Consider the following 20,961-nt stretch of genomic DNA (forward strand, 5'->3'; position numbering starts at 1 on the left):
TACATCTGGTATTATTTAGTGTCAGTTAGTCAAACGTTTGTCTTAGTATATAGTATGTATTTTACTGTTCTATGCATATAAAACATTTAAGAAAAGTATGTATTTCAATAATTAAACCACTGCATTGTTTAGTAATAATTGTGGCTTTCATCATAGCAGGGCCTTTCACACAGTCCATTAAAATTGTTCCGATTGTTGACTGACTGTAGCCTAGCGCTTTTCTGATTACCGATGGCGTTTCACCTCTTTCCAATCGCTTTATTATTTCCACTTTATTTTCAATTGTGATTGTGATTATTTTCGTGAACAGAAACACTGTGAATTCAGAGCTGTGCCGAGTCCTAAAGTCCACCGCACTGAGACAGGTATCCACGGGGGGGGGGGGGGGGTGTCCCGGAACCAATCCCCCGTGGATAAGGAGGGCCGACTGTAATACCTCCAAGTTTGTGGATGACACGATGCCCTAGCAAGTTTAAGTCATTAGGGAGATGCAGAGAGGCTCCAGAATGATTCAGGAAGATTGTGTAATGGGCATCTTGGAATACTGTTTGAAGTTTTGATCTCCTTTTCTGGGGAAAGATGTTCTTGCTATGGAAGAAGTGCAGTGAAGTATATTCACTAGAGTTCAGTAGAATAAAACCAGAATGAGAGTGTACAAACCAGATGCAGGAAAGATGTTCTTAATAATGGTGGTGTTCAGAACTAAAGAGACAGGGTGAGACTGGTTAGAGATACAGATGGATCTTTTCATGAAAGAGTAGTAAATGTATAGAAAAGGAGGCTGAGGTCAAATGGAGGACATGGCAGAAGAACTGAATAGGTATTTTGCATCAGTCTTCACCATGGAATATACTAGCAGAAGTGTGTGAAGTTGCCATTACTAGGAAGACGGTTCTGGAGAAACTGAAAGATCTGAAGATAGGTCAGTCACCTGGACCAGACAGCATACACCACAGAGTTCTGAAAGAGGTGGGTGAAGAGATTGTGGAGGCATTAGGAATGATCTTTGAAGGATCAATTGATTCTGGCATGGTTCTGGAGGAATGCAAAATTGCAGAAATCACTCCAAGAAGAGAGAGGGGTCGAAGAAAGGAAATTATAGGCTAATTAGTCTGACCTCAGTGTTTGGGAAAATGTTGGGGTCAATTTTTAAGCATTCAATTTTGGTCTACTTAGATGTACTTGATAAAATAGGCCATAATCAGCATGATTTCCTTAAGGGAAAATCTTGCCTGACAAGGAGCCACACATGAGGCTGCTTAACAAGTTAAGAGCCCATGGTATTACAGGAAATATACTAGCATGGATACAGCATTGGCTGAATGGCAGGAGGCAAAGAACTGGAATAAAGGGAGCTTTTTCTGGTTGGCTGCTGGTGACTAATTCTTGTTCCACAGGGGTCTATGTTGGGACCAATTCTTTTTGCATTATATATCAATACACAATTGATGGCTTTGTGGATGGTATGAAGGCAAATAGAGGGGGAAGTAGGTTTGAGGAAGTAGAGAGGCTACAGAAGGACTTAGACAGATTAGGAGAATGGACAAAAAGTTGTAGATGAAATACAGTGTCAGGAAATGTGTAATCTTGCACTTACGTAGAAGAAATAATAGCCTAGACTATTTTCTAAGTGGAAAGAAAATTTAAAAATCTGATGCGCAAAGGGACTTGGGTGTCCTCGTGCAGGATTCCTTAAAGGTTAATTCACAGTTTGAGTTTGTGGTGAGGAAGGCAAATGCAATGTTAGCATTCATTTCGAGAGGTCTAGAATATAAAAGCAAGGATGTAATGTTGAAGCTTGATAAAGTACAGATTAGGCCTTGCTTGCAGTATTGTGAGAATTTCTGGGCATCTCATCTAAGAAAGGGTGTGCTGACATTGGAGTTTCATGAAAATGATTCCGGGTTTGAAAGGCCTGCCATATGAAGTGCGTTTGATGTCTCTGGGACTCCACTCACTGGAGTTCTTAAGAATGAGGGTTGGACATCATTGAAGCTTATCAAATGTTGAAAAGCTTCAATAGAGTGGATCTGGAGAGAGGTGGGCACATATAAGACCAGGGGTACAGCTCAGAACAGAGGGGCATCCTTTTGGAACGGAGAGGAGATGGAACTTCTTTAGCTTGAGAGGGTTTATCTATGGAATTTGTAGTCTCAGGCAGCTGTGGAGGCCGTTTTTGGATATATTTAAGGTAGAGATTGATAGGTTCTTGATTAGTCAGGGCATGCTGTAGGGAAGGGGCAGGAGATTGGGCTGAGAGGGGAAATGGAACAGCCATGATGAAGTGGCAGAGCAGACCCGATGGCCAGCTGGCTTAATTCTGCTCCTATTTCTTATGGTCTAATTCATTAAGCATTTAAGAAAGTGTTAGATAGAATGTTAATGAGATTGAGGGATATTGGATAAAGCAGGAACAGGCTACTGTATTTGGTGATCATCATCAAATTCATTATTTGGTAGAGAGGTCTGAAGCACTAAATGGCTTCCTTTGCTCCTAATTTATGTGTTTCTAAGGAAGATGCTGTTAGCTTAGCTGGGACATATCTATGCTGTTTTCAAAGTGAAATTTGGATGTTTGGATTAATGAGGTAAAAATTGAGCCCATGAAAGCAGCATCCAGGCCAGTTAATCCTTGCCCTTTGCTTCACATCTTTCCTTGGTTCCCACCTTCAGCACCTTTACCATATTTAGTTACTGGTTTCACAGCGAGGAAAGCTGCCATGTTGCAGGCAATGGTTGAGTTCATCATTATTAATCTGAATTTCATAATAACTTGAATTCCTCAGCAAAGATTTTGTGTGCAGTGTGATACACTCACTCTACACCTACTGAAGGCTACATAATCTCTAAACTGCTCCTATTGTTTTCTATGCCTTTTTATGTGTCCCCATGTGTGCAATATCAACAATATGAAAAGTAAGGAGCGTTAGGAGTGTAGAGGGGGAGCAAAGTGAAATCTATTACGCTGAGGCAACCCATGTGAGAAGAATTCATGGATTCCCTAAACATTATTAATCAAAAATGACCTCTTACAATAAGCTATAAATGAATACTTGGATGTATTAAAGGATGGGAAATGCTGTATATAGCCTGGACATTAATTTTTCATATATGGAAAATGCCTGTAATTTGTTATGTTACTGCTTCCAATTAGCATAAAACTAAAACCGATGTTATAGTTCAGTGGTTAAATGATAAATATCTGGAAGTAAAAGTGGCAAGTTGCGTATATCTGAGCTAATAAATACAGGTGCAGAGAAATTCAGTTTGTCAGCAATAATGATGATTGCAGCTTCCTCTATGCCAAAATAGTATAAATTTTAGAGGTAATGTACAACATGCTGATGTGAGCATGTAGTAAGTATATAGTGTGTTCATTGCGAATGAATTTCTAAACAGATGTCCTCAAAGTAATCTAATCTGAATTGCTATGACTGCCATAAATATGAATTAATATTTATATTTGTTTATTATCTTCTCTGAAGTAGTGCCCACTTTCATCACTCTTAAAATGGTCACTCAGTGAATGAGTCAAATTTTGAAAAAAATAGTGTAACCATTAGCTGCTTTGACTTAATTTTGAAATATTCCATTTTCAGTTCTAGATGATATGGAAATGAATTCCATATCTTTCTGCTACTGTTCAATTTTATTGCTGATTACATAGTTCATTATATCAGGGCAACTTGTCATGGAGGATACTTGAAAACAATGCATTGATTTTATTCAAGAAACAGTACATGGAAATGCTTGACAGATCCAGATTATATAAAAGAGCAAAAAAATTGCTACTGGATGACAAAAAAATTACTGGAAGTGCCAATTGCTGAACTTGTTACTCTAACTTGACAAGCAGTCATAAGAATACAGTGAATTTCAGTTAATTGAGCCATCAATTAATTGGAGAAGCCACTTATTTGGGACAACTTTTAAAGAGCGAAAGATAACCAAGAAAACAGCAGGGATCCATTTTGTTTATTTGGAACACTATGCTGCTTAATTAGGGCAGGAGATTGTTGCTGAACAGTTTGTAACTATTTGAATTGCCTATTATCAGTCACATGTCACATGCTTGCTCTGAGGCAGTTAGACACTATACCGTGCTTAGAGTTAACAGTTTTTTTAAATGGCGTCAGTGTGTATGTTTGTGTTCAAAAAGCAGTGATTTTTGTCACTGATAGTTGGCAAGAAATAAGCAGTAAGACAACTTAGAATTGTTCTGCTTTTTGAGGTTTCAAGCGTTCCGGCATGGTGATGCCAGAAACAGCTAGGAGTGAAGATGAAATGATTGCATTACTTCAGCAAGTTAGGAACTACGAAGAATTTGAAGGTATCAACAATCATCTTGAATGTTACAATGAAAATGAAGATTTGGCGGATGCATTTATTGAAAACATTGTATGAAGGCATTTCACTATCTGCACTAGGTGGCTGTACTGATTTTGTTCATTTGCAGTCAATGATGATAGTGATAGTGATAGTCAGATCCAATGATGATAGTGATATCCGTATGGGAGAGTTTTTAAAGTGGTAAAATCGTTACACTTGGACAGTTCTACTCTCTCGACTTCAGAAATTCAGTTCCAGTGGTATGAATAGTCATCACAAACTGGGGTTTTCCTTAGTTGTAGTGAATAACCATGACTTCTTCTGTACCTTAACATGCCCTTCACTCTCCATGAAGTGTTGCAGAACCGCTTTCTTGGCCATTCACTGCTAGAACAGGCATGTATCTAATTCATAGGGATATAAAGCCCACTGGCTCACCTCATCTGTGGTTTATCCCACTTACTGAATCAGTGTACTCCGGTGTGGCTGCTGTGGCCTGCAGTTACTAGGAGCCACAGGTGAGGGCTGCATATCTGGTGGGGATCAAAGTTGAGTGAGCCGCCCCAGCATGAAAATCACAAGCTCTTTCACCAGAGGTGCTACCCTCCTTGGACACCCTATACTGTACATAGCAGCATGAATTGGATGAATTCCTCTGTTGATAACTATTAGGGATTAATACACAGTTTTATAGTACTGCAGTAGGATTGACAGTGTTCTAATTTGTACAGTATTTTACTTAAATGAATGATTTGTAACTCAGTTAAATGGTAGCTTGTCTTTTTTTAACAGTCTGTGAAACTTTGGTTGATTAGGACAGCCACTTAATTGGGCCAAAATGTACTGGCCTCAATGCATCCCATTTAACCAGAATCCACTATATTGTAATAGCACACAAAACGCTAGAGGAACTCAGCATGTCAGGCAGAATCAATAGAAAGGAATAAAGAGTCGACATTTTGGATTGACACCCTTCCCCAGGACTGGAAAAGGAGGGAGAAGAAGCCAGAAGAAGAATCAGTTGGGGTGGGGGAGAGGAGAAGGTGTACAAGCTGGAAGGTGATAGGTGAAGCCAGGTGAGATGAAATGAGAAAGTGGGAGGTTATAGGTTGAAAAGGTAAATGTCTGAAGAAGAAGAAGGAATCTGACTGGAGAGGAGAGTGTATCCTGTGAGAAATGGAAAGAAGAGGAACACCAGAGGAGAAATGGAAAATGTTGCAATACTTATTTTATAATATGATTGTATTAAAGATCATTTTTGCATGTTGGAATGCTACTTGAAATGATATTAAGTTTTGTACACAACATACTGTGAGCTTGTGAGTAAGGCCACGTGTTGTTATTCAGCTAGAACTGTGTTTTATAAGTAACAGTAAATGAAAATACTTACAATTTTTTTAATGATCGTAATGAGGCAAAGGCATCAAAGTGAATGACTGCTATATTATTCCAACTAAGATCCCTGGAATAGAAACAAATATTTTTATCAGTTTACGATCTGAGACATAATTTGAGATTCTCTATTTTCAATGCAATTCTCAGTAAATATATGAATTAAGTAATACTTCCATGCAGAATAGAATAATATTTCATTAAATTCTGCGTCAAGAATTTGCTGGATTTTGATCATTAAAGATTAATTTTATTGTCACTCTCTCTTGAATTACCCTTAATCAAAATACCACAAGGACACCTGAGAAAATTAGGGTTGGTAGTTGTAATGTAATGTATGGATAACCAGCTGCAAATCATTGAGTTATAATAGCACATTATGAAACCATGTGACTTTTACAAAACATAGAAAATCAATGTAGATTGATTCCAAACCATAATGATTTTTTCATTCACAGACTTTAATGAGATGAAATGAATCGCTTGATCATCTGAATGGATGTCCACTGACAGTTTGCTGTTCTTTGTTTACCAAATGACCTGGCATGCTCTGGACTGAGGCCATTCATTGATTATCAGCAGATAGATAGGTCAAGTTACTCACTTCCACTGGTATGTCAATCATGATGGAATGGCAGATCAGGCTCAATGGGCCAAATGGCCTAATTCTGCTTCCATGTCTTATGGCCTTATGGAATTACAGTATGTTATACTTGGTCAACCTAGCAGACATTTCTCAGCTGCATCTTTTCTTGGGATCTTGAATAGAAGAGGATAATGACACTCACTTTCCCTATCATTGAAATGTTCCTGCAACCAATTGTCTCACTTTAAGGACTCCTTATCTCCTTATCTCATGTTCTTGTTATTTGTTAATCTTTATTTATATTTGCATTCACATATTTTGTTATCTTCTGCACTCTGATTGATCTTTTATTGATCATGTTATGGTGCCTATTCTATAGATTTGCTGAGTATGCCCACAAGAAAATGAATCTCAGGGTTGTATGTGGTGACATATATGTATTTCGATCATAAAATTTACTTTGAACTTTAAGTGGTCTCAGAAGTACCAAATCCCAAATAAGGACACAGATAGGGAGCAACACGTTGGTTATCCTTGTAAAACATCTTGAATGATAGATATGCAAAAATATAACCACTCATCCAGCTTTACATTGCATGATTATCACCCTCACTGAGCACAGACACACATACGAATTGGAAGCAGATATGGGCGATTCTATCCCTTGAGCCTATTCTGCCATTCAATAAGATCATCGTGAATCTGATCAAACCTTTTATACCCAGTAACTTCTCATCTATTTGCTTAGAAAGTCTCTATCCACCTTTCTCTTAAAATTATTCTAAGAACGTGTTTTTACCTCTCTTTGAAAAGGAGATTTTCAAGGATCATGACACCTTAATAGAAACACATTCCTTTATCTCTCTTAAAGGAACTACCTCTTGATTTTAAAGACTGACACTCAATGTGAGATTCTCCCATAAGAGGAAAAGTCCTCTCCACATCCACTCTGTAAAGACTGTTGAGGGTCTACTGTGCTTCAGTCAAGTGCACTCTCACTCTACTGAACTTAAGCAGATAGAAGCCTAGCATGTTTCCTCAGAAGGCAAACCTCCTATTCCGGATGTTTGCTTATCACTATCCTTCCCTAACAGCTAGCACTCTTCCCTGCATTTCTCATTCCAGTCTTACATCTATTGGACTTATTTCTCACCCCCTTAATAGATAACCAATTTGACCCAGCAACCACTATTCTTCCTGTGATCTTGTCACCCCTTAGAAATACAATTGCACCAATAATTATCAGAAGAGCCTAGATCACAAAAATGGGAAGCTACCTACCACCACAGGGATCAGGAAAATTAACCTCCCATTTCAATGGCTGGGTGGAGGTCAGAAGTTGGCAATTTGGTGATTGCAAAGGAACCTGTGATTTAGCCACCTTCGATACAAGATGAAGATTTACATTTCAGGTAATTAGGCCTGAAATCATTTTTTTCTCGAATCCATGTGTAAAAAATAATTGGAGTTACTGCCTGTTCCTTGATGCAGTAAAGTGATAAACTGTATTTTCCCAAATAAATGAGTCCTGATCCAAAATATGATCATCCTGAAAATTTATTTAGTGATGTACCAGTTCCTATGTACTTTCAGAATAAATGAATTATCACTGAACAATCCAGGCTGTCTCTTACTTTCTCTTTGGGTAGTCTCTAATACATGGTCTTGGGGAGAAGTAACGCAATAAGAAGTTGCTACAATAATGTTTTTTTTTTAGTTTTCATTGCAATCAGAAGTAACATTGTTCAATCATGATTGTGTGATGGAAGCAGCAAATATTTTGCAATGAGAATAGTCCTCTTACCCATTCTTGGGTGTTCTGTAAATGAAAAACACCATAAATTTACACTACAATTTAGCCTGGTTTTGACAACAGTGTTCAGCAATACTACCCAACCTGTCTCCGTCATGCAATGGTCAGGTCTTTGCCATGTGTGCAGCTAATGAGAGAACCCTGTGTTTAAAATTATCTCCATTCTGTTTGCAGTCCCATTCAAAGGAAATGAAGGTCTGCAGCTTATAGGTTAATTATTGAAGATTATTTCTGCCAGTTTAACGTAATTGACATAGGATTGAGCTCTAATGGAGATCTCATAGTTAAGAAACCATGAAACTAATAAGTGATATCTATGAGTGGATTATGTCTGATAAATTGACTTTGTTCTTGAATTACTTATTGCTCCAAATAAAGTGCTTCACTTTTCTTTTAAGGGGGGAAAACAGTTTTGTTATAATATGGTCATCATAAACTGGATTGTGTTCTTTGAATGGTGTCTGGGCTTACATGAATCATATGAAATATATAAGGAATAATTTTAGAAACTTAGTGAAACAGTTTAATAGGGCTTGGTGATTTGTAACATAAGATGCAGATGATCTATTGTCTGCTAAGGGTTAATGTTTTGTAACTGAGGGTTACATCTGTGAGAAAAAGTCACTTTCCCACAGAGCTTGTTGAATCAGGACAATGAGTACAAAAGAAGCAAATCACTATGAACAAAGTTTATTTACTGCTGCAAGTTATGGTATTTCATGCTGGAGGCATAATCTTTTTGTCTTATCTAATTGTTTATGACTGTTTATTGCAGACTATAGGCAAAGTAAGTTATAGCCTTGACAAAACACAACTGAAGTCAGTATTAGGATGCGATTTCTTGCCCTCATATCAAATGTTGAAAACATCTGTTACAAGAGCAATGGACGCTACACCTACTGAGAGCATTCACAAGCATCTTATTTTATATGACTGCCAGCGCGATTGAGTTCCAAGTTGGTGCCTGGAATCAGGTTTCTATCTTATCAGTAGAACAGTACAACTTCATTGGGGAGGTTTGCTTCAGGAAAGAATGCAAAATGCTACTCACAGAGATCGTAGAGCCATTAGTTGTTGAAACGTGTCAGCTCTGATTTCAGTGATTCTATTGTGCTGTAGGCCACTGAAAAGACAAACAGTACAATGAGATCAAGGTTTCAAGACATCATTCTTGCTTCAGAGGACAGAGAGGGAGAAAAAAATCAATCATTTTGGCATGAGAAAAGACAAAACATAACGGAAGTGGTTTGTATCAAATGTTCATGAAGTGGCTTAATGTTAAACAGAAGATAACTTGCCATTATCTGATTTTTGAATCAGTTTTCTTTTCCAATTTCCGCCTGAGGGCACTGACCCATGCTGGGATATGTCTCCTTGGGTACCAGTCACCATCTGGTACCTTACCCAAGAGGGATTTCTTTATATGTAAAACCCAAGATCAGGTCACCAGGCTATTTTGTTATGTGAGTTATTAAAATCCAAGCTGATTCTGTTCTCCTCTGATATCTGACACCCTTCAGGGAAGTCCACTAGCTTAGAATCACCAGGGGAACAGCAGCCTGACTCCATTTTCTCTTGACCAATAACAGTGAGGTCACTTACATTGTGATTATCATCCTAATGATCTCTTTGCAACCTTACGGCCATTCCTCTCAATTCCAATGAAAAGAGGCACTGGTCCTGCACCAAGTGCAGGATAAGCTGTCAGATTTGCCACCTTCTCCCCACTGGAATTGTAGGCAGTGCCTAACAGCTCTTCTATTTCTCTCTGAGAATCCTGAGTTTGGAACCATGCAAGCAAGAAAATGTCAGCAGTCCTGTGTGTGCTTGATTCCAAGTCCGGCACAGTGTATTGTCTTGAATTGATTAGCGTTGGCTGGTTTCACATTGTCACTTGAGGCTCTTTCCCGACTTTGATAGTGATTGCCCAGCTATATTTGAGGATGTCTCTCGTTTTCTTTATACTACCTTGAATTGTAATGCTGGAACAGAGTGCTGGCTTCTTATAATGTATCCAAACAAATGCAGCCTCTTTTATTGGTTACCATCCAAAAAGTGACTTGTTGGTTCCAAATTCTGGACGACTGCTTGATCCAGTATTAAATATCTGAATTATTCATTGATTGATTTACTTAGACATATAGCACGGAACAGCCTTTCCAGCCCAACCCGCTGCACACCCAGCAGTCCACCTTTTCAACCCTCGTCTAGCTTCAGGACAATTTACAATACTCAGTTAACCAACAATTGGTAAATCAGTAGGAAAGCAGAGCAGCTGAAGGAAACCCACGCAGTCATGGGGAGAACATGCAAACTTCTTACATACAGCACCAGAATTGAACTCCAAACTCTGAGCTGTAACTTTGCTACGCTACCATGATTTCCCTATCTATGCAGATGCCTCTCCAAGAACTCAATCAGTTCAACTCTGTTCCCTGAATTTTCATATCGCAGAGCTCAGTAAACCAGTGGTGCAACCCTATCTTCAGAGAGCTACTGCTGGGTAGCCTGATTGTAATTGGCTTTGTTCAATGGCTGATGGCAATGTTTCTGGCCTATACTTTCAGACATTAAATTTTCTGCATTAATAGACCTTAGATATTCATAATTTGTTCTTCTTTCTATTTTTTACTGCCACTTTACTAATGAACATTGATCTTGGAGATTGTTATAACTTGTTTTTTTCTCAATAAGTATTTCAATTCTATCGCACTTTGAATTTTTGTCCAGTCTTTTTCATAAATTTTTGAAGCTTGTTGGGTGTCACTTGTCAAAGGAAAAACTCTAGGTTGTTGATCTTCCTTACTCTGACTGAACATTAGTTACTTGAAATTATTAAAAGCCTGAAAGATCTTCTACAGAATGGCAAGTTATGGGTCAGGAAAGAATGAATTGATGGATTGTTCCTTCCTCGGTCTTGTTTCATCCTTGAGCTGTTTCTGTAGGCTAACGTCGTAACTTTTAGACAATCAATACCGTCCTTGCATTCTTAGGTGCTCTCAACCGTGGGATATAAATGTTCTAGCATTCTGGACTGCAAAGTAGATTTTTAACATTGCAAGGTATTGGTGTGAAGCAGGGACAAATAAAGCTTCTTTATGAAATGTTCGTCCTAACAAGAATATTGAATACAGCATAGATTATTACAGAATATACAGTATTACTCATGAAATATAAGAACTTACATTTCTTCAAGCTTCTGGCAATTGTGGAAACTTGGTAATATATGAATTCGATTGTATGATAATTCCCTGTAATAAAAAAAGAAAGAAAGAGAGAGAAACAATTATTTATTTAATTCTGGTTTGCAATTAATTGTATAAATTTAAGTTATTGTGAATTTCAAAATTGTGTTCTTTAACTGCTTAGGAATGAGCTAAATGAGAACTTATTTTGAAACTAAACGGTCATATAACATGCATAGAAGAGGGAAGGGTGAGGTAATTTCCAGCACCAGATACATGGAGAGTAAATCAGCTGACAAGAGGAGACATTTCAGAACTTTATAGGTAGAACTTTATTTAGGAAAACATCAGTCAAACTGGAAATGTAAATAAGAATTTTGAATAATGCATTTATTTTAGAGATCAGTTTTGTAATGGAAACCTCCAAAACAGGCTGCTATACAAATTAGTCAAAATTAATTAACATTGATGAATTAACATCATCTTGTGTGTAAAACTCAGTATAAATGAATAACAATGTAAATAAATTTCAATGAAATAGTGAGCTACATTGATTTATATCAAGGCATTAAGCTGAAAATTTACTCCAGTTAGCACTTTGAAAAAGTTACATCAGACTGGGGAGGGGAAAAGTGATTCAGATAACACTGGGTTCAGAAGCTTAGATTCTACTTTACACAATGTCAAATTGGATTGGGAGATAGCTCAGAAATTCTACAGCAATTCTGTAAGATATAACAATAGGAAAGGCACTTCTAGTGGAAAGTTAAATAATGCATAAAGGATGGAGAAATATGTCACATATACTCTTCATGATTATTGATATAATAGCCAAAAACAAGTATAAGGGCATGTGAGTCTTCATAGGATGTTTGAAAGACTGGAGAACATGAGTCACAAGGAATGACTGGATAGGCTGGGACTGTTATTCCAGCAAAACTAACTGTGGGTTACTCTTTCTTCCAAGATTAGGAAATAAAACACTAGAGGACAGAGTCTTAAGTTGACCAGAGAAAGATCTAACGGAGATCTGAGAGGAAAAATCTTCACACAGAGGGTGGTTTGTATATGGGACAAGATGCGGGAGAAGAGCTAGAGATGATACAACTACATTATAAGAACATTTGAGAGGAACGTGGATAGGAAAGGTTCAAGGATATGGGTCAAAGAAACTAGCTTAAGCAGTACATTAGTCAGCATGGACATATTGGGCCCATTTACATGCAGTATAACACAATGATTCTATCAATCAGTAAATAGAAGGAAAGCTCCTGAGTCTGTTGAAGAAATAATTGTGTGCTATGTTAAGACATTTGAATCTCTCTAAATTGTTGAGTTAAGATGAACCAAACATACTTTCACAACTCAAATTCTCTTACCATTTTTGGCATATATATTGGCATTAATTCAAGAGATGAATTGGGGGAATTACTTCAAGTTTTCCAGCCAATAATGGGGAAATAATAACTACATTAGCAAATCTAATCAAATGCATCAAGATGCACACACTCACAAAAGAAACCTTACTGAGCAAAAAATGCCTATTTAACAAAGATATGGACAATAGTGTGATGAATTTGATCTATACTGTACTCCATAAAGACCAACCAGGTATCATTATCTTGAGTATTATGGATTTTGCAATAAGAATGTGAGTTACTTTCTTCTTTGTGAATAGCATTAATGTACAATAAAGGTGTTTAACAGATGGTCTATCAAACACTTGCATTATCATAGAAGTTAGTTGTTAGCCTTGTCCTATATACTTTATGATTATAACATCTTGTCCTTATGCTTTAAAATCAAGTATGTTTACTTGGAGTCAAAGCATAGTTTTCACATTTATAATTTGATAGAAGTGAACCCAAAAAGTTAACTGAAATATGAAAATGGATAAGTGTTTACAAAAATAATTTTAGAGAAAAACAGAGGATTTCGGTAAAGTGGGACATATTGGTACATTTTGGCCTAAGAGAGTGGCGACACCAATCAGGCAAAGCTTCATAGAAATAGTTAAAAATGGTGTAAAAAAGACAAACAACTACTTAACTGAGTAACAAATTATGCATTTAAGTGAATACTGAACAAATTAGAACACTACCAATACTACTAGAGCTTGTTCATCATATCTGATGATGATAGGAAACCTGTGTGGGAGTTTTTAAAGTGGAAAAGCCATTTGACTAGGGCAATTCCACTCTCTCAACCTCAGAAGTCCATGTCCAATGGGACAAGTAGGTATCACAACTGTGAACTTCCCTGGTTCTTCTGTGCCTCACCATGCAATCCACTCTCCATGTAGTCTTATAGAACCTCCTTCCTGGCCATTGCATTTCATTGTAGACCTCATCTGCCCAGGCCACCGGAGCTGACTCCACATGCTAGGACAGGCATGTCCCTATCTCACCAGGGTATGAGACGTGCTGACTACCCTCAGCTGGTCTGGCCTGCCTATCGAAGCGGTGTACCGGGTGTGCTGGTGTTGCATGCTACTTGGATTCACTCAGGTGAGAACTGTGTCTGGTGGGACCAAAGGTAACATTCAAGCTGATTGTCCATATCTTCAAATTCTGAATGCTCCATCAACTCTTGAATGCACAAAATAATATCGCCCTTTAGTTTGATGTGTTAAATGGGAAATGCATAAAGTGCTAACCCCAGTCAGGTGGCTCCGAAACATAAGAAAACTGGCAAAAAAGGATGTTGGAAAAAAATAGTGCTCTTCTGGAATAACACATAAAAACTTTAGCTAAGATATTCCATATAGCGCTACTTGCAATGCTTGCAGCTACTGTATCATTGCCACCACAGGAGTTGTTCACATTTTTGGCACTTATACGCTGGGTAAATATGCCCTTGACGATAACCTTGAGACTTAAGGAAATGGTTCCATGGCCAATATTGAGAAGATATAGTGAAAACTGCCAGGCAGGAAGGAGACAATGTGGAAAAGGGAGAGAATGTAACTTCAGTTGGTCCACTTTGTGATCATTTACTGAGAACAAGTCCTTGACCACTTGTACCTTAATGATCACTTCCTGAACACAAACTAGCCCAACAAGGTCCAATTTCTATTCTTTTGACATCAATCATACCGATGGATCTTATTCGGACTGTCTACCTCTAACCAGTGGTGTGGCACAGGAATCTGGGTTAGGGCCTCAATTATAAATTACTTATACCACTAACTTAAATTGAGATGTCGAATGCCCTGATGCCGAATTTGCTGGCATTACCAAGACAGGTGGAAGAGTTAGTTGGGAGGAAGGCACAAAGACTCTGTACAAGGTTATATCATAGGACTAAGCAGGAGACAAAATATTGGCAGATGGAGGAAAGTGTGCAGTTATGCATTTTGGTAGGAAGAATAAAAGAGAGAATAATATTTAACTGACGTCAGTGCTGGTTTTCAGAGGGATCTAACAGTCCTGCCTACAAAATACAAACATCGTACATTTTGTTGGCATGAAGATATAATAACTAATTAATGAAAGTAGATTTTGGCTTTTATTGAAAATAATTAGTTGGGATAAAAGTAGGGAAGAAGAGGACATTGTTGAAACTACACCTGGAAGACTGTGAAGAGTTTTGATATTCTTATTTAAGCAGGATGTACATGCTTTGAAGTAATTCAGAGAAAAATCACCAGGTAGACTCCAGGAAGATAGAGTTGACTTCTGATGAGAAGTTGAGCAGCTAAGGCCCATACTCACTGGGATTAATAATACTAAAACCCTGAAGGTCTTAGATAGAGTTTAGAAGACACTCCCGTATGTGGGCAAACATAGAACCAGAGAGCACCTTTCAAAATAACAGGTAGTCCGCTTAAGTTGGAAATGAGGATAATTTTGTTCTCTCAGAGGATTATGATCCTTGGGACAGTCTAACCTGGACAGCAGTGAAGACCAAATCATTCAACAAATTCAAGGCTAAGTAGACAGATTTCTAGTTAATAGCAGGGTTGTGATTTAAGGGGATCTAAGGTCAACACTGGATCAAACATGATCTGACTGAATGGCAGAGCAAAGAAGAAAATGGCGGAAACACTTGGCAGGTCAGCCACCTATACGGAAAGAGAGAACAATTTAACATCTTGGGCTGAAAACGGAATCTTACTGAATGTCTGAGCTAATTTGAGGAGTCATGCAACCTAACCCAGCTATTTTTATGTTCAATTGCTGACTACCCAAATTCCTTTCCAGCTTGCAAGCTAAAAGACGCTGTAAATAATTTGCTCCCTTTAGGTACTTATCTCCATTCCTTTCAAACTTACCTCCCTTTCCAAATTCCTTGAATTATTTCTCACAACTTAAATTGCGAATCTGTCTTCAGTTTTTGCTGCAGCACTAAAGTAGATTAAAACTGAGATCCTCTGCAATTGGAACAAGTCCTGAAGAAGGGTCCCAGTCCCAAACACAAATTGCTTATTCATTTCCATAGATGCTGCCTGCCCTGCTGAGTTCCTCCAGCATTTTGTGTGTGTTGCTGTGAACTTCCAGCATCTCTAGTATTTCTTGTGTTCATGTATAGCCATCTTTGTCTCCTATTCAGCCTCCGGAATGAGGTTCATAAACCTTACTTTACCATTACAAAGGATAAGCCCTCTCTTCTACCCACTCCACAAAGTCCATTCCCCTTACAGCTTTGTCACTGATTGAAACTTGGCCTAATAATTCTTTTATCTGGGTGTTGACTGTTGCCTGCTTTCATCTGTGTGAAATGTCTTGGAACGATTTTGCTCATTAAGGGCGCTCTCAGGACAGATTTTGATGGAGTAGTTCTTCACTGTAAAGTGAAATTTAAGTGTTATTTATAAAACTGTGACAACTTCTACATAAGTGATATAAGGCAATCACACAAGTGGCAGGTAATTACTGTCACAGAAAAATACTGTATTCATGCTGAGATTGCCAGAACTAAAGCACTATTGGCTTTAGTATACTTCAAAATATATCAGCATAATGCAAACTTACCAAATATTTTTCTTTGTTAAAGAACATATCAATATATTAACAAAATGTCATATATGGGGAATTATTTACTTCCTGCCAACAGTTTTAAAAGAAAAATATTTGATATACTAATATAATCTAATCACAAGGTTTCAGCCTGATGAATGCTAAATATTTCAATCACTTGATTACCTAAACCTGATGACCTTCAGCTGCACTCTTTCAAGTGGGTGAATGACATGAAAATATTTTCTTGCACGCTACTTTAAGAGCTAAGTTGGCAGGTGAACTGTCCAGTGTGAAGCAGAGTGCAGGGCAAGAACGAAGAATTATTCTATTGTGTGATGATGATGAGTTGGCTGATCTCAGGCCTGTTACACTTGCCTAAACGTCCCTGGATTTAGGGATAAATGTACTCCAGGATTTTATTTTTGAGTGTTCTCCATAGCCCCCACTTGAAAGTGGGCCAGTGGGCACTGGACTCTTTCACTGCTTGCAGTTGGTCACATTCAATGCCACTGAAGCAATTTATTGAGCTGCCATCTAAGAACCAGAAAACGGGATGCAGGAAAAAATCAGCCGAGGGTTAAAAGAAATGAACATGTTTACTTTATGTCTATAACCACTGCAATAATCTCTTTTCCATTAAGATGCACTGTCAGTAAAAATGAAGTGAGAACATTATATATGCCATTTATGCTCAAGATATGATGTGTTACGACAGCTGTTTATCTGATGTATTAGCCTGAGATCTCTCTGTTCAAACAACGTGAGGATCTTGCTGTGATGTGCAATTCTTATCACATTTGTTGATATTTAAAACTTTGAAGATACTATTTCAGATGCACATACAAAATACTCTTAATAATAAAATAAAATTTTGGGTAAAGACAGTTTCATCATTCGCATTGTGAAGAAATGTCAGACCACAAGTAGATCTTAAGGTAGTTGCTGCTCTCTTTGTTTGGTGGTCCATGACTTTATATAAAACATTACCTTAAAATTTAAGGGTTTTATAGCAACAGTTTAGGCAGATTTATTTTTTTAATGCATTCTCTGAAAAAATGCTAGTGATAACCTCAGCAAAATGTTGTTTCTTGGAGCATGTGCATTCCTTCCACTCACATCAGTGTGCTTGATAAGCTTTCACGCCGCAATACAAATCATCTAGTTCATTCCAATTCCTATGTCAACATTTCAGTTTTGATCAAATTTCCCTTGATTGATGGTGTATAAAAGCTCTATATTTTACTTAACTTTTGTGCATATTGAATATCACAACAAAGTGCTTATACCCACTCGCTGCCATGAATGATTAATTTACAGCTTAAATTATTTGAAGGGGTCTCTTAATCATATCGTGTTGATTTTTTTGGCAGGTTTGCAGTCAACTTATTATCTGCTGTTAAGACTGGTCCCACACCACCAAGTTCAGGAACAGTTACCCTTCAACTATCAGGTTCCTGAACCAGCATGGATAACTTCTCTCACCTCAATACTGAACTGATTCCACAACCTATAGACTCCCTTTCAAGGACTCTACAACTCATGTTCTAAACATTGTTTATTTATTTAGTTGGTATTATTATTTGCTTAGTTTGTCTTTTTTCCTACATTGGTTGTTTGTCTGAGATGGTTGTGTGTAGTTCTCCATTATTCTGTTGTTCCTTTGTACCACTGTGAATGTCTGCAAGAAAGTGAATGCCATATATGTACTTTGATAATAGATTTACTTTCAGCTTTGAAGGTCAGTGCCATTGACAGTGTCCACACCATCCAGGACATGCCTTCAGTTCATGACACCATCAGGGAAGAGCAACAGGTGCCTGAAGCTGCACACTCAACATTTTAGGAACAGCTTCTCTCTCTCTGCTATCAGATTTCTGAATGGACCATGAATCCATGAATGCAACCCAACTATTTTGCTCTCTTTTAGTACTATTTATTTCTTATTTTCAAATTTCTTATTGTAACTTATAGAAATTTTTTCTATACTGCATTCACTGCCACAAAATGACCTATTTCATGAAATGTATTAATGATGATATCCTCATTTAACATTAAGTGTATAAGGCCTGTATTCACCTAAAGTATTAAGATTCAAGAATCAAGATTGTTTAATGTCATTTTCTGTACACAAGTGTAAAGGAAAACAAAATATTTGTTACTCTGGATCCAATGCAGCATGGAACTGCCCCACAATACATATAAATATATAAGATATCTTACATGCATAGATTGATTTGTATGTCCATAAATATTTAATATAAAAGCATGTTATGATCATTTTTTCAAAGTGTAATTTAAAGGCAAGTATTACAATAAACTATTTGACAGAAATATATTATCCAGTAAATAACCAATGTAAAGCTCTTTAAGGTAGATACATGTTCAGGACTGAGGTAGGACCCATGACTAGCACTTGCATTTTAAAGCAAGATTTGAGTAGGATTGTATCATAGTTCACCCGTAACTATTTTGTTTAGATTTTATGTGTACATGTAACATAATACATTTAAAGTTAAATCATATACATGGTAAAACAGGTATGGAGCATATTTTATAGATATAATACATTGTTTAAACAATAGCTTTGAATTTTATACTTATCAATGACCCTATTCATTTCATCCCAGAAGCTATTCAGAAGGGTAAATATAATTTAGGAGATCAGGCAATCTTAGATAGGACAAATTGTATTACATATGTTGTTAAGATAAAATTTAAGTTTTAGAACAAAACTAAATTTTAAGATGCTTCCTTCAGCCAAGTTTCTATTTATCAATCATTCCATTTTCTGATTTATTTTGATACAGAACTGTTGGAACACTTACTGAAAGTTATTAATGAATTCATGTGTAACCTGGAATGAAACGATACTCACAATACTCGTAGATTTGGGAGTTGTTGGCAGAGTCCCCTGGGAAGTGAGGTTATTCCAGCTCGAGTCAAAGTCCTGTCCAGAAGCAGAAAATTTATGCTATTATTTGGAGGAAGGCATGCGAGCAGTTCCTCAGTACATGACCCTTATTTTTACTGACAGAACTGACAATGTAATGGATAATTTGTGATGACTGAATGCCAGCAAAAGAAAAGAGCAATAATTGCAGCAAAATAGTGCCTGCTGTTCATTCAGAATCTAAGTTTGATAAACATAAATTTGCTACCCACAGTATTTCCAGGCTGGTTGTTCCTTTAAGGTCTGGGAATTCCTTTATTTCATTTGCTCCATTTAGTGACCTGGAATTGACAGTGAAAACACATTACTTTCTTCATGCATTACTTAAAAGAAAAAGTCTGACATAACATCACAGTTCGCAGTTATTGGCCCATAACATTTAAAATAAGTGATTATACTATGCCTTCTATGTTGTTTGAAATATATTCATAATTTTGTTAAAGAAAATGGGTTGTGAATTTAATTCTGTATATCCTTTGTATCATTTATATTTTAAATATTTTCCATATATACTTCATATGTCCACTCTGCTTGGTTATATTCGTGCAATTTATTACTGGAAGGCTTCTCCTTTTCCAGGTTTAATGAGTTGTTGTACGCTACTGTTTACAATTCTTGTCATTTACATTACGTATTTAAAAATGCATTTTCAAACACACACACAATTACTCCTGTGTTGTGCCTTCAACTTTATAATTTTTGTAACTGACCTTCCCTGGCACTGGCACTGGCATTGCTTTCATGCAATGATAGTATAGAAAGTTGCTTTCACCTGTTTACACATCCTGAACAATATTGCAGTGTAAACACTTATTTATTTAGAGATATAGCAGGGAAAAAGCCCCTCTGGCCCAATGAGCTGTGTCACCCAGCAACTCACCTATTCCCTTACCTAGTCACAGGACAATTTACAATGAGCAAGTAGCCTACTAACCAGTATGTCTTTGGACCATGGGAGGAAACCAGAGCACCCAGAGAAAACCCATGTGGTTCACCGGAGAACATAGAAATTCCTTACAGATGGCGCCAGAAATGAACTCCAAACTCCACAACACTGCAACGCTACTGTGAAACACCTCTGAAATCTAGTTCCATGGATTACATGTGGAACACAATGTGAATACATTGGTATGCCATGCCTATAGAGGGAGTGATCAAGAGCATATTCGTGCACCAATGTTCCATCCATAGCATCAGATACAAATAGAAGATCCCATCATACTTTCTAAAGACAAATGTAGGCATTTCACTGTCTCTGGTAACCTTCATCCCTCAGCCAATTTTTCCAAAACTTTTCATTTGACTGTTTATTGCATTGACAGTTATGAAACTTTGCTCTGTGCAATTTGACTGCCAAGATTTTTGGCATTCGCAATAGCAATCCTTTAAAATTAGTTTATTAGTTGTAAAGTACTTCAAGGTAATTGGAGGTCAGCAGCATAAAATGTAAACACCAACTTTTGCTTCTTTCCTTCTTTAAGAACCAATGAATTGATAATTTCCATTCAGAATCAGGATCAGAATCAGGTTTATCATCACTGGCATGCGATGTGAAATTTGTTAACCTAGCAGCAGCAGTTCAATGTAATACATAATCTAGCAGAGAAAAAATAATAAATAAAATAAAAATAATAATAATAAATAAACAAGTAAATCAATTGCATATATTGAATAGATTAAAAAACATGCAAAAACAGAAATACTGCATATAAAAAAAAGTGAAGTAGCGTCCAAAGATTCAATGT

General features: G+C 37.2%; 1 protein-coding gene across 1 annotated transcript in view; it reads right to left on the bottom strand.

Annotated features, from left to right (window-relative positions):
• Window positions 1-20,961, bottom strand: part of LOC132381178 (leucine-rich repeat-containing G-protein coupled receptor 6) — a 317,117-nt gene that overhangs the window by 12,448 nt on the left and 283,708 nt on the right. The window contains exons 10-14 of the mRNA XM_059950470.1: window positions 19,429-19,497; window positions 19,142-19,213; window positions 11,306-11,371; window positions 9,172-9,243; window positions 5,720-5,791 (exon numbers count right to left, since the gene is read on the bottom strand). Of these exons, the coding sequence (XP_059806453.1) occupies window positions 5,720-5,791; window positions 9,172-9,243; window positions 11,306-11,371; window positions 19,142-19,213; window positions 19,429-19,497 (351 nt within the window). The remainder of the gene's footprint in view (window positions 1-5,719; window positions 5,792-9,171; window positions 9,244-11,305; window positions 11,372-19,141; window positions 19,214-19,428; window positions 19,498-20,961) is intronic.

The sequence above is a fragment of the Hypanus sabinus genome, chromosome 25 (assembly GCF_030144855.1).
Source record: "Hypanus sabinus isolate sHypSab1 chromosome 25, sHypSab1.hap1, whole genome shotgun sequence".
NCBI classification, from domain to species: domain Eukaryota; kingdom Metazoa; phylum Chordata; class Chondrichthyes; order Myliobatiformes; family Dasyatidae; genus Hypanus; species Hypanus sabinus.